Here is a 15,072-nt window from a genome sequence, read left to right on the forward strand (position 1 = left end):
CTCTTGATTGTTGACTTTGACACATATACACCTACCTCCTGGAGAGTGTTCTTGATTTGGCCAACTGCTGTGAAGGGGTTTTTCTTCACCAGGGAAATAATTCTTCTGTCATCTACCACAGTTGTTTTCCATGGTCTTCCGGGTCTTTTGGTGTTGCTGACCTCTCCTGTGCATTCTTTCTTTTTAAGAATGTTCCATTCCAAACAGTTGATTTGGCCACACCTAATGTTTTTGCTATCTCTCTGATGGGTTTGTTTTGATTTTTCAGCCTAATGATGGCTTGCTTCACTGATAGTGACAGCTCTTTGGATCTCATATTGAGAGTCGACAGCAACTGATACCAGATGCAAATGTCACACCTAGAATCAACTCCAGACCTTTTACCTGCTTAATTGATAATGAAATAATGAGGGAATAGCCCACACCTGTCCATGAAATAGCTTTTGAGTTGATAGTCCCATTACTTTTGGCCCCTTAAAAAGTGGGAGGCACATATAGAAACCGTTGTAATTCCTACACCGTTCACCTGATTTGGATGTAATTACCCTCAAATTAAATCTGAAAGTCTGCAGTTAAAGCACATCTTGTTTGTTTCATTTCAAAGCCATTGTGGTGGTGAATAGAGGCCAAAATATGAAAATTCTGTCAATGTCCCAATATTTATGCACCTGACTGTATGTATATATATATATATATATATATATATATGTACAGATAGATATATTGTACAATAACAGTATAGCCCATCATTTTATTGCACTAGAGATTATACATACTAAAGATAAATAGTCCAGACATCAATAAATAACAAGGTTTTGAGAAGGGTGAGCACCACCACTGGGTGGAGGGTTGCAGCCAGTCCTCAAAATGGTTGTACTCGCTGTGGGTGAATTCCATGGATATTAGAAGAGAGGCGTCTCCTTGGTGAAGTGCTTTAGATGAGTTCAGGTTAAACACTAGATTGAATTTCAAATAATATGCTCGTACCAGATCTAATATGATATTCGCTTATCTAGCTTTTATAGTGCATCACTGAACAACATCTCAAACAAAGAATCTTGGACTATTTAATGTGTATATTACTCTCTCTCTCACTTATATGTATCATTTGGAGATGATTATGGAGGACCAGGGGTAAGTAGCTGGCCACTCCGCTCAGCAGGTACATCAATTTAAGGTGCAAGAGAAGTCAATAATATATGGTAGACACACAGCACTCCAACGTTTATAGAAAAACACCAATGTGTTTATTAGACATGATAAAGGGCAGAGCTATGCCCGCATCGTTGCTGCTATCTTTGGCTATGCTAATATATACAATGCACATTTTTGCCCATCATGTAAATCTGAAAGGCCTGGCCATGTGAATTACTGTACAGTCATATCTAGAAGTCCATGAATGGCTGGCACACACCACAAACCTAGCAAGTGAGAACAACTTCAGCCATAATGAATATGAGCATCATGTAGAGCAGAGGGCCAAAGGTTGAAGACCCTTGATGTAGAGCAATAAGCAGCACATATTTTGTGTGTAACCCAGCGGCTACTTATTGAGAATAAGGTGTATATCTACAAAACAGGCTACGGCTGCTTTGATTATTAATTGCCAAGGTGCAGAAAACAATCTACATAAACACCCCTAAAGAAGAAAATAATGGCTGCTCTGAACCATGTTTGCACGGTTGTCTATGACATGTAACTTTGGAGTCATGGGATGTAAATCATCCTAGTTATACTGTACTGATTGGCTTACTTGAAGTTACCACAATACCTTTATTGTGATAACCCCAACTGCTATGCTTTTTTTTTTTCTAGGAGAATCACTGAGAACACAGGATTTTGGAGTGATGGCTTTGTTGTAGTTTCTGAATGAAGGGGGGAAAGGCAAACCCTCCAAACCAGAAATAAGAGAGTAAAGATCCACTGGAATACTCCTCCGCCATGGATAGACTACAGGTCCTGCTCATGGAACTCAGAGATGTGCTGAGGACGATCAGGATGAAGGCCAAATATGCTCTCTTCTTGATCTTTGTGGTGGTCCTGGTCATCATTGAGAAGGAAAACAAGATCATCTCAAAGTAAGAGGGATTGGAAAACAGCTTAGATCATGATCAAACTCTGATTGATACCAGGATCTTTGTATATGTACAGTTGTGTCCACATACATGTTACTCCCTTGCACGTTAAACAGCCCTTCTAGTCGTGCCATGCCATGGCATGACTTGGTGGCGCCAAGAGTCTTTTTGCAGGACTTTTTACCTTCAAATGCGTCTTATTCGCAACACAATGTGAATAGGACACACGAGCAGCTTCTGCTGATTAAAGTGATAAGCGCATGCCTATATTCTGTGTGTGATTGTGATCATATCTGCATGCAAAACGCTATGTTACAGTGGCACAGCTGCTGACACTATAATGTAGCATTTGCATGCAGATACACCTGCAGACGCACTCACAGTATAGGCATGCTGCATATCATTTTAATCAGCAGGACCTGCTCGTGCATATTCGCATTGAGTTGCAAATAAGACGTATTTGAAGGTAAAGAGTCACACGAAAGTACGCTCTGCACTCACTGCGCTCACGTGTTATGTGTAACGTGACTTGTAGAGCACAGAGGTAAGATGTATGTGGACACATCTGTATCATATAAAACATCCTGGTTCCACAAGATACATGGAAATTTAGGCCTGATTCAGAGTTGTAAACAAACCCGATGGTTTGCGTACAACTCCGATGGTTCCTGACCGGCGCATGCGCTGGACCTGTACTGCACATATGCTGATCAGTGTCTGCCACGACGGTCACAGTGCCCTCTAACCGCAGCATGATTGACATGCTGTAGCCATTAGGGGTCAGGGAAGGGGCATCGACAGGCAGCATCCCAGGAAACGGGGCCATTTCGGTCCCCCTTTCTGGGCGTGCCGGAGGCCAGTGTCTGCATCTTCCAACGCAGCTTCACTGGCCCCAGCTGCATGAATTTCAAGGCCATCCTGAGTAACCTGAGGACTACACAGATGGCTGATGTGAACGCCGGTGATCCGATGGACAAAGCAGCGGATCACAGAAGCCGGCAGGTTGCATCTATTTGCACAAGATGCCTCCTGCGGCATTCGAATAAATCTGCAGTCGCAGCTGCTTTGCTTACAACTCTGAATCAGGCTCTTTATCTTTTAGCTAAATATACCATTCACAACATTATGTATGTTTCTGTTTTAAAAATATTTGAAGAAGTTTATTGAAAAACACCACATTCCTTCTTAACATTATGGACCTCATTTACGACGTGTAGTGCAAAAAACTTAGGTCTTGCACCGCGCATCTAGGGGACATCGGGACTGTGTATAAACCCTTTGCTGCAGAGGGTTTTCTCACCCCTGTGTTGAGACCATTTTTCCACGTGTCACATTCCAACATCAATATAATAATTTGTATGAATACTACATAACAAATTACTATCCTAATTTTTCAGAGGACTTTGAATTTTCAGAAGAGTCCATTTGTCTTTTTTGCTCCTTTAAATGTGTTGAATAAAGTTTAACCAAAATGGCAGAAATACAGTATTATATCGTCTGGTGATCACAAATGATCACCAGACAATGGGCGGGATGCATCGATAATAAAAATGAGGGCAAACCTCCGAAAATGCAGTTTTCAGAAGTTTGACCTCAATCACAGTATGCACCAAGAGCTTGTTCCTGTTAGGCAACACCATCTATAGATGGCATTGTATAATAGAAGCCTATGGGCTTCCGTCTGAGTTTTCCACAAGATGGATCCAATAGGATCCCTCCCAGGATCCCCAAGGCTCGCGTATGCGATGGCCGAGGGCCGCACATGCGCAGAAGGACTTCCGGGTCATAAACCTGGAAGTCACCACACTGCAAAGAATAGCTGTTATCAGGAGAGCTGTCCTTTGCTTAAATCTTCATGCATACAGCGTTACTAAACGCCAGTATGTATGCAATCTGTGGCAGGACTGCTAAGGGACTACATAATTTGAATAAGGTGGCTCTACTCCTTCCAATGTGGGTGCCACCGCATGTGCAGGTGTCATTATGAGGGAAATAGGGCATGTGGTGCAAACATGTTTTACGTAGCACAGTTGATCCCCTGAAAATATTAAGGGGGCACATAATTTCCCCTTTTTGTGGGTTATCCTTGAAGCCAGTATGAGGAATCCATTCTGTTTACTGTTGCCTCTAATTTCGGTACACTCACTCAGTAAAATGGAAACTAGACACATTGGTGCTCCCACTACTTTTCAAGTAATGCCACCCCATAGTTGCCTACTCTCCCACTCCTAAGATAGCCGGATCTGCCCGCTTCCAGTGAAGTGGGTGGTCTGGGTTCTTGATGAAGTGATATACAATGAATCCTGTCATAATGGTCTCGCACCTGCTACCTGATGCTGCAAATTGTGGCATTGAACAGTAGGGGGCGGGGCAGCAATTACGCAATTCACCACGCCTTGCCCCCACACTGACGACTTTTACTATAATAAAATATTGGCAAGTATGTGTCATCAAATACCTACCATAGGCCAGTACAAACTTCTACTCCTCTACGAACACCACAGAATTTGTTGGTAAATCTATGCTCTTTCGCATGATTCTAGGTGTACTTACAAATCAGGCTGCACAGCTCCACAAAAGAAGATTTCCCACTGTGCCCTGCCTGTTGTCATTTCATAAATGAGGCCCAACGTTTCTGCTCTTTATCTGTGCTGCAGGTGGACAATCAGTCTCCTAGCTCTCTGCTATTTAAAACAAGATGGCAGCATTTGCTATACAGTATGAGCTCTAAAGACTTGGAGGGCTCTATTTAGGCTGTGAGTTACCAGTTGGAGAGTCCTACAATAGCTGAAAAGGATGCCTACATGTAAATATATATTTGAGTCATTCAAGATCTTTAAAGTAACACAGCATGAGCTCTCTGCAAGCATTTCAGTACTTCTCTCTGTGAACTTAATTACAGATTTATATAGCAATATAAAAAATGGCACGCGATGGTAGTTGGCAACAAGTAGTGACATTTTAATAGACCTCATACTGTGGTACAAGGTAGGGGAAAGCATTACAGCTTCTGGGCCTCCTGGATTTGATGCATTACATAATAGTCACGCTGCATGCACATAATTGTTGTATCTTTGTTTCAGAGATAGGTCTTCCAATTGGTAATAAAGTAAAAAGTCAATACATTTTTATTTTTAAAATCAGATGCAAAACAATGGGCCTAATTCCGAGATATTCGCAAACTCCGATATTTACGCAGATCAAGCGATTGCCCACTGCGCATACGCAAAAGCCACACTTTGCATGTGCAGCTATTGCATTGCGATCACGCTCGTACAGAGGAACCATTCACAAAGTGAGTGACAGATAGTCAGCGTTTGGGGGTGGTACCTGGGGGGGGGGTTTCAAAAAACGTAGATGTGTCGGCTATTTTATGGGCATTCATATATTAGCCTTTCCGATCTCCATTACAGCATGAGGTTTCTCTTCGTGTCAGTAGAGCTGCAGTGTTTGTGGCTGGTCAGACTTGACTTACATGTTGTGTGCCTGCACGATGTGCGTTGATGTTACCGATGTTTACGCTGATGCACATCATCGGACAGATATGAGAAGGCAGCAGTGGGCGTCCCTGTGCTCAGCTACGCTTTGGAACGCATTAGCATATTTTAGCGTCTGCGATCCATGAGAGAATGCAGTTGCAATCGCATTAGTGTAAATCAGGCCCAATGTCTTTGTGCAATGTGCAGACTTTTCTGGTGCTAGAAATAGTGCTGTGCATCAACATGGGCCAGTGGATAGGATTGGACATCAAACATCGTTCTAGGTTGGTTTTATATAATTGCCGTTTTATAACATCAGCCAGACTCATCAAGATGAAGGCTATTACATTTAAGGGGCATATTCAATTGGGCGCGAGGTTTAGCAAGGCTAAAACCTCACGCCCAATTTCGGAATCCTGCGGGTATGCACGCTCCCGATACGCGGGATTCAATTAAAAAAACAGTGGACGCGGGGTTTTCATCACTGAAAACCATGCGCCGCGTGAATTAAAAAAAAATTTAAATCACTTACCTGCCCGGGTCTCCGCGGCTCCCAGTGGCCTCCCCTCTCTCTTCTTACTGGAGAGGGGGCTGCTGGGAGTCCTGGGGGCTGGTGGGAGGAGCAAGGGCTGCTGGGAGATGTAGTTCTCCCAGCGCCCATTCCGGGGGGGGGCCACACTAGCACTGCGGAGGCACACTGACACCGGGACACACACACTCATACACACACACACACTCATACACACTTACATACAGCACACACACTGACATACTCACCGCTGCTGCAGAAGAGCCGGCTCCCGATCCAGGATGCAGAAGAAGATGCCGAAGACAGCGCTGAGGAAGGTGAGTAATTAAGGACTAATTAAGCTAATTGGTTACTTCCAATTGCTTAATTAGTCCTCAGGGGGGTTGCCGCGGGGGTGTCAGAGCAAGTCCCGGTGATTTTTCCTGAAATCATCACGCTTTCTCAGGAGGTGCGCAAAAAAATACCTCCCGGCGCGTGTATTAAAACAAAACACGCACGTAATAGAATAGCAAAAAACCCGCACCTGCAGGAAATACCTCGCAGGTGCGGGTTTTTTGCTTTTCTCGTGGCCTATTGAATATGCCCCTAAGTCTCCCTGAAATGCTTTCCGTGAACAAAGAAAAACGACTGCTGGACTGTTCTTCAATGTGTTTGTACTGAATAACGATATTTACATATTTATATCAATGCTGTCCCCACGATGATCGGGGGTCATCGATCTGCGAGTTTCTATCCTGAACAGATGCAGAATCTTGATCCGGGAGATATTATCCATCCTTAACAGTATTATGACCTGCTGCAAAGCTGTAACACCAAAGGAAATTGCGGTAGTTAGAAATGTCAGCTAGTGCCATAATAATAATTTATGTGACTATATATAGTCACAGCAGTCATAGGGGGTCATTCAGACCCGCTCGCAAGCGCAGGACGCTCGCAAGCGGGTCGATGTTACCCCAATGCGCATGCGCACGACGGAGGGAGCTCCGTCATGCACATGCGCGAGACCCGGACAGCGACAGCCAAGCTGTCGCTCCAGGTCTCGCACCAAAGGGGGCGTGCTGTTGATGGTGAATGACAGCACGCCCCCTTTGGTGGGCGTGCCGGGGGCGTGGCTGCCAGACGGAGGCGTTCCCATGGGAACGCCTACCGTCTGGGTCCGGCCCCACTGACATCACTAGTGATGTCAGTGGGAGTGATTTTGGCTCTGATAGAGCCAAAATCACTCCAGGGCTTGCGGTCACCGAGACCCTACCGCAGGGTCTCGTCGCAAGCCCGATGGTCGCGATGGTCTTGACCATCACGACCATCTTTTTGGCCGCTCGCATATGCTGTGGGTGGTCACCAACAGCTATGCGAGCGGCCAGGGGGGCCGCTCCATTTTTAGGTAGGAGGGCACTGATTCCAAGCGAGCGCTCTGGTCAGTGCGTCCGGCTCTGAATCAGGCCCATTGTACATAGAACTAATGTGAAACATCATATAATCTTAGGGCCTGATTCAGACCCACTCGCAAGCGGCTGTCCGCTCGCAAGTGGGTCGATGTTGTGCTCTGCGCATGCGCACGACGGCGGTAGCTCCGTCGTGCGCATGCGCCAGACGCGACGAGCGAAGGACTTTCCTTCGCTCGTTGTGTCTGATCAAAGGGGGCGTGCTGTCGATGTTGATTGACAGCACGCCCCCTTTGGTGGGCGTGCCGGGGGCGTGCCTCCCTGACGGGGGCGTTTCCCACGGGAACGCCTCCCGTCAGAAGCCGGCCCACTGACATCACTAGTGATGTCAGTGGGAGTGATTTTGGCTCTGATAGAGCCAAAATCACTCCGCGGCTTGCGGTTGAAAACCTCAACCGCTGGCTCCGGCTCGCAGTTTCGATGGTCGCGATGGTCACGACCATCGCGGCCATCAAACTGCACGCTCGTATAGGCTGTGGGTGGTGACCCACAGCTATACGAGCGTCCAGGAGGACGCTCCATTTTTATGGAGGGCGGCCCTCATTCAGAGCGTGCGCTCTGCTCAGAGCGTACGGCTCTGAATGAGGGCCTTAGTCTCATAATAATAGCCCCAGGGCATGATTCAGAGGTGCATGTAATGTCCATGCTGCAAGCAAACAGCCCATGTTTTCTGTCTACTCATGTGTCCGAGTCGCACTGGACTTGCGTCTCAATGGATAATGTACTAAGGCGCAGACTGAAATTGCACACAGATGCATGCAATTTTAGTGGGCGTTCCTGGGAGGTAAAGGGGGTGGCTAGCCACACATAGGTGTGTCGTGGTCAGTGACTGGGTCCAAAGATATAGCTGCACTGTCCTCGGCGGCCATGTTTAGATGGAGAAATTGCACCTGCCATGGGGTAGGTGCAATATCCGATGGTACGAACGATGCGTCCGATGGTGTGTCTTAATATGCACAGCGGTGGGTCTCAGTAGGAAGCCCATCGGCTGCAGCAATAGAATAAAGACGCAGTCGCAGCTGTGTAAAATTACGCAGTCGTAGCTGCAATAGCGTCCACCTTTGAATCAGTCTCCCGATGTCACACAATATTACTTCCCCTAATAGCCTTTATTATATATTCTCATGCAAATGCTGCTCCCACTACCCACACTGAGGGCTTTATTCAGAGGCGGCTGTACGGTCTACGACCGCACGGCCGCCTCGATGTTTGTCTAGTGCGCATGCGCACGAGGGAGCCGGCTCCTTCGTGCGCATGCGTGAGACCCGCTACGACCGACAGCGCCGGTCGTAGCGGGTCTCTTTCCAAAGGGGGCGAGCTGTCGATGTTGATTGACAGCTCGCCCCGTTTGGAAGGCGGGCCGGGGGGGTGGCAGCCCAAACGGAGGCGTTCCCATGGGAATGCCTGCCGTTTGGGGGAGGCCCCACTGACATCACTAGTGATGTCAGTGGAGAGCTTCCGGCTCTGACAGAGCCAGAAGCTCTCCGGGCTTACGACAAGTGAGACCCAACCCTAGGGTCTCATCGTAAGCCCCGATGGTCGCGATGGTCAATGACCATCGCGACCGTCACCCTAGCGGTCGTTAGAGCTGTGGGTGTTAACCCACAGCCTAACGACCGAAACAGAGGCGGCCGGTCAGGATGCAGCGGCCGCCCAGTTTCTGAGCGACCGCTTGCATCCTCCGACCGCCTCTGAATGAGGGCCTGAATTCCGAGAGCATGTTTGTCATGGTAATTAATAGAAAGCGTCCTGTGATCGGTGCTAGGTTCTTCTTCAGTGAACTGGAGATGAACTGGAGATTATTGCAGAATAACATCTAGTGCTAGTAACCAAACAATCACAGCACAAGTTGCTATTTTAGTTACTATTGCCAGCCCAATTCCTGGCAGAGATGGAAACGTTTGTAGCCTATGCTGTAGGTTTGTGTTATTCTGCCTGCCGCTGTACTGGGCGATCTCTCCATTTATACTGTATGGTTTCACATGACTGGAAGAACTAGATATGCGCAATGTTGTTTTGTTATATTACTGTGAAACACATTCCGCTTCAACAATGTGCTGGAAACCTTTAAAACCTCTTGGAGGAAATACAGCTGTTTATTAATAACGAGTTTCCACATCAGCACATTGGATAAATGACTAATTAGAGCAAAGATCCATGCTACAGTCACATGTAGCATTTGCAGCAAATATTATTATGATTCTTCACATATGTCTCTTGAGAATATACACTAAAAGGGTTGGGCATAAAAAGCCATCGGTTCAAATCTGACCCTGGAAGCCTGACACATCGTAATCCCGATGCCGGCTGGTAAGTATATTTAACCCTCCCCTCTCCCCCCCTAACCCTAACCATCCCTGGGGGGTGCCTAACCCTAAAATTCGGGGGCGGTGCCTAACACTAAGTACCCCCCCACCGTGGTGCCTAACCCTAACCCCCCCTCCCCACGCCCTAAACCTAACCCTCCTGGGTGGGAGCCTAACCCTAACCTCCCCCCAGTGGTGCCTAACCCCGGTGCCTAAACCTAAAGCGCGGCTAACACCTCATGACGCCCGGCGTCGGGCTAATGATAGGCGTCGGTATCTACATGCCTATCTTTAGTCCCATGCCGGGCTTTCAGTGTCGGGATTCTGGCGGTCAGCATTTCGACTGCCGGCTTCCTGACTACATCCCCAAGCATACACATTGGAGCGATGGGCAGTCGTCATTGGAAATAATGCCCTTGAACAAGGATTGCTCGTCCACACTTGAATGAATTAATGAACGACAGAACGATCACTGTTCCGACCTTCATTAACCTATTATAGGTCGTTAGTGATGTCGTCAGAGTTGATGTGCAGCACATCAAACCTAGCGACCGTGGGAGCGCACAATTGGCGGTACACACTGAGCGATGTAGGCGACTTGACGTACGAAACGGCTGATCGGCCCGACATCGCTCCAGTGTGGACCCAGCTTAACACATGCGGCTCTGTCTTTCTTTAGCATAAAACTATGACCTTGAAATCATTAAACTATCCCCTTGCTTTTTATAAAAATGTAATTGTCCTGGAAATTTTAGTACATTGAACATCTACTTCCACTCCTTTATAACATGTATCTGAATGAAAAAGGATGATTACTTTTATGACCATTCCCTTCTTCCTGACTAGCAGAGCACTGAGTAAACAGCTCTTCCATTTCTGCCCACTTTTAGCAGGTTGGGTACAGGATGCCGTCGCTCTGGATCCCGGCGGTCAGAATCCCAACGCCGGCATCCTGACAGGGTTAGGATATCGACACTTGTCCGTCCCCATCTCCCTACCCCTAACCCTAATTTCTTGGTGACTATACCTAATCTCCCCCCCTAGTGCCTAAACATCCCTCTAACCCCAGTACATATCGTCGAGATGCAGGCGCTGGGATTCTGACAGGTGTCGGGATTCCGGCACCGGGATTCTAAGTGCCTGTATACAGACTGTAGGGATTTTGACCAGATCCCCTTTTAGCTAACCCTTCTCCCCAATACCACCTTACAATACTGCACACAAACAAATTTCTGGAAATTGGCGGCTGCGTCTTAGCTCTACTAATTGTCTGCTGCCTGGACTGAACGTTGCCTGTGTTTCCGACTCTTTATAATCTGTTTCCTGGCCCAAATGATGCTTGTCTACACCTATTCTGTTCATTGAATTTTCACCTGGATTGACCCGGGCCGGGGCACTTGCCTCACTGTGACGGTGGTTATCATTGGAATTGTATCCTGCACGTCATCTGATGCCCTTAGGTCAGTCATCAAATATTACATAGTTACTCCCAATGAACAGTTCTTGTGCTGAAATTGCTTTCAGAGGCAGTTTTGAACTTGGTAGCAAGTGTTGCAATTGTGGTAGTGAGTGTAGCCCATGCTATGCACTTCCACACTTGGCAGTCCTATTCTGTGAGCTTGTGTTACATAACACATCGCAGCAAATAATTTTTGCTCCTAGACCATTTCACTTCCCAGTAACAGCACTTACAGTTGGTGAGGGCAGCTCTAGCAGGGCAAACTTGATGACGTGACTTTTTGGATAGCCCTTCAGTACAGTGGTGTCCCTTCCTGTGGTGACACCTAGTGCGTGCCAGCAAAAAAGGGGGTTGCTTTGCAGACAGGGGTCCTGGTCTTGCGGGCCGAACCAACGTTTTAGTAACTGTGAGGGTCCCGGAGGTACGGACTGCCGCCGGGGACCACTCTGTGTGCAGTGCCAGCTGACTCACTGTGTCAGGAGCCGAGTGCTGCACATAATGCTTTAGTGCAAAACCCAGCTCCTGTCACTAAGGAGGAGTCGGCACTTTGATGTCACCCCTCAGCGGGTGACACCCGGATGCGGTCCGCACCCCCCATGTGAACGCCACTGCTTCAGTACGACACCCTTCAGTACAACCCACTGTACTGTTAATGTTTCACTATGTAGACTGCATAGCTGTATGCTTAATTTTATGCTCCTGCTAGCAATGGGTGAGGCTCAAATGGGAAAAAGCATTAATTAGAAGGGTGCACACATAGTTTTGGCTATGTAGTGTATATTGCTTTGTGATCTTCCCCTTTGGGAGGTCATGTATTTATAGAATTTGAACCTAATATGGGATTATATGAAGAACAGTCCCTTCAGAGCAGCTTCTAGTGACAACAATAATATACGTATACTTCAAAGCACTATTGAAATTGATGTGTATAAATGAAGAAAAGGTTGCTTCATTTTGCCAATGTTGTCCATTCTAATTAATCTACTGGTAAAATTATAGGTCATGAACATGGTTTATGAATAAAAATGTTTGATTTAATGCAGCAATGTATAAGAATGCATGATGAATGATTGCATAATGCTTCTTAAACAATAATTGGAATATTTTTGAACATTTATCACTGGTTTTCAAAGTGTCATGTGTATTTGTATTATCAGCTTGTATCTCATCAAAATAAGATAGCAGCAATGCCCAATTCAACGCGTTTCTCTACCTCAGATGGTTCAAACCTATCCAGGAGACAACTATTTATTCCAGATAGTCAGTGGAACTCTACTCATGGTTTTTAACTGAACAACATGGCTCAGTATAAATTTGCCTGATATCTTAGTATATTTAATAGAGAATGTATAAGGCTATCTATGATTTACCTTTATATTTACCGGTACATTTTATAGTGGTAGCATTATTTAGAAGGTATCCAAAGTCTTTACTAAAACTAATGCAGGTAGTTAAAAGTGCAAAGTATTCCTAGCCTTTATTTATATAGTGCCTACATATTATATTAGACAGCATGGTGCTATCAAATAACGTTTTCATTCAGACACATTAGCCCGTGTCCCGTAGAACTTACAATCTATGTTTTTTAACACAAAAACTCCCACCAGGACCAATCCAGTCAAAAGACAATTAACCTACCTGTATGTCTGAATGATGCAAGAACGCAGAATGATGAAAACCCATGTAAGCACAGGGACAATATACAAACTCTACACATACCCTGGTTCGAAAATCAAAACCCACTACAATAGGCTGCTAGACAGCAATGCCAACCACTATGGCAATATTGGATATACTTTATCTGGATGTCTTTTTAAAATCTTATATATAGTTTAATATGCAAATTTAGGACATGAGAAAAATAAATGTTATTTAAGATATGGATAAATGCTACTATGCTGTTTTAATAATTGTGATTTTGTTTTGGTTTACAGAGTGTCGGACAAACTTAACCTGAAGCAGATGCAACAGAACATATTTGAGATCAACAGCACGGATTCCAATGTTGTATATTCAGAGAATGGTTCCTTGCTATCCCTTAGTGAGCTAGACTCTGCCTTCTCTCAATTTAGGAAGCAATTGGTGAATGTCACTCTACAATTTGGAGGAAGCAAGCCATTTCTTGTAGACCTTCCAAAAACTCCTCGGAGGCATATACTGCTGATGGCCACAACACGCACAGGCTCTTCTTTTGTGGGCGAGTTCTTTAACCAGCAGGGAAATATCTTCTATTTGTTTGAACCCCTTTGGCACATTGAAAGAATGGTGTCATTTGAATCTGTTGGGGCCAATGCAGTCGGTTCAGCAATTGTTTACAGAGATGTTCTTCAGCAACTTCTACTTTGTGACCTTCACATCTTGGAACACTTTATTTCCCCACCTCCTGAAAACCACCTTACCAGGTTCATGTTCCGTAGGGGCTCCAGCAAGTCCTTATGTGAAGACCCAGTGTGCACACCCTTTGTGAAAAAAGCATTTGAGAAGTACCATTGCAAGAATCGCCGGTGTGGTCCTCTTAACATGACACTGGCAATGGAGGCATGTTCGAAAAAAGAGCATGTAGCTGTTAAAGCAGTACGTATCAGACAGCTGGAGTTCCTTCGCACTCTAGTAGAAGACCCTCGCCTTGACATGAGAATAATACAGTTAGTGAGAGACCCACGAGCTGTTCTTGCTTCTCGCATGGTAGCATTCTCTGGAAAATATGAATCGTGGAAAAAATGGGCTTTGGAGGGAGCAGCTCCTATACATGAAGATGAGGTCCAAAAATTGAGGGGTAACTGTGAGAGCATCCGTCTGTCTGCAGAGTTGGGCTTGAGACAACCAGATTGGCTTAGAGGACGTTACATGCTGATACGATATGAAGACATTGCTAGATTTCCACTTCAAAAGGCCAAAGAAATGTACAGGTTTGCTGGGATCACCCTTACACCACACGTAGTAGAATGGATTACCAAGAACACTCAAGCCTCCCAAGACAGCAATGGCATCTACTCTACACAAAAGAACTCCTCAGAACAGTTTGAGAAGTGGCGTTTCAGCATACCTTTCAAACTAGCACAGGTAGTTCAAGATGTCTGTGAACCAGCTATGAAGCTTTTTGGCTACAAGTTGGCAAGTGATATAGAAACACTTACAAATCGATCCATCAGTTTGCTAGAAGAAAGAGTTAATTTTTGGGTGACGTAGTATTCTGCTATTTATGTTATTTATATGTTTTGGGGAAAACTGCCATTAAACTTAGTGCTTTAAACAAAAGAGGCAGAGGGGAGGGGGCCATATTGCACCTGCTGAGCCGCATTGCGCCATCATTAAAGCCTGTGTGCATTTCTCAGTGAATTGCTTCCTAAATTAGGAAGTGTTTCTTTTTGAATGCCGTATCAGAGGAAGATGGTGAAGGCTGATTAAAGTGGATGATGCCTGCTGATGTACAGAAACTGCCTACTTATCCAGGCACTGACGAAATCCTTGCCTGAAAGAAGTCAGAGTCTTTTACTCCCCGTAGCACAGGCCGCTTACCGAAGCTGATAAAGGATTTTCTGCACTAAAAAAAACACACCCAAAGAGTTCTAGGACTCTGCAAACCTACAATTACCATTGGTTAGCTAATTAATTATGAAGTCAAATGTCTGTATCATCAAAGCTTTACCATTTTCTTTTTAAATACAAACAGCCTTTAGAATTGCCAATTCTTTATAACAATAGATTTAGAATCTTAATAGTTTCTTATATACAAAAACAGCTGAATTAATGACAAAATATTTGTGCCTCAGTTGTTT

The 15,072-nt window shown here is 45.4% G+C and overlaps 1 protein-coding gene across 1 annotated transcript; it reads left to right on the forward strand.

The window, feature by feature from the left end:
* The first annotated feature begins 1,941 nt into the window (after positions 1-1,941).
* On the forward strand, positions 1,942-14,527 carry CHST3 (carbohydrate sulfotransferase 3). The gene is made up of 2 exons (XM_088473378.1): positions 1,942-2,078; positions 13,228-14,527. Exons 1-2 carry the CDS (start codon positions 1,942-1,944, stop codon positions 14,480-14,482), a joined length of 1,392 nt encoding a protein of 463 aa, XP_088329504.1. The 3' UTR covers positions 14,483-14,527.
* The last annotated feature ends 545 nt before the right edge of the window (positions 14,528-15,072 follow it).

This window comes from Taudactylus pleione, unplaced genomic scaffold, assembly GCF_031769625.1.
Source record: "Taudactylus pleione unplaced genomic scaffold, aTauple2 ptg000016l, whole genome shotgun sequence".
NCBI lineage: Eukaryota > Metazoa > Chordata > Amphibia > Anura > Myobatrachidae > Taudactylus > Taudactylus pleione.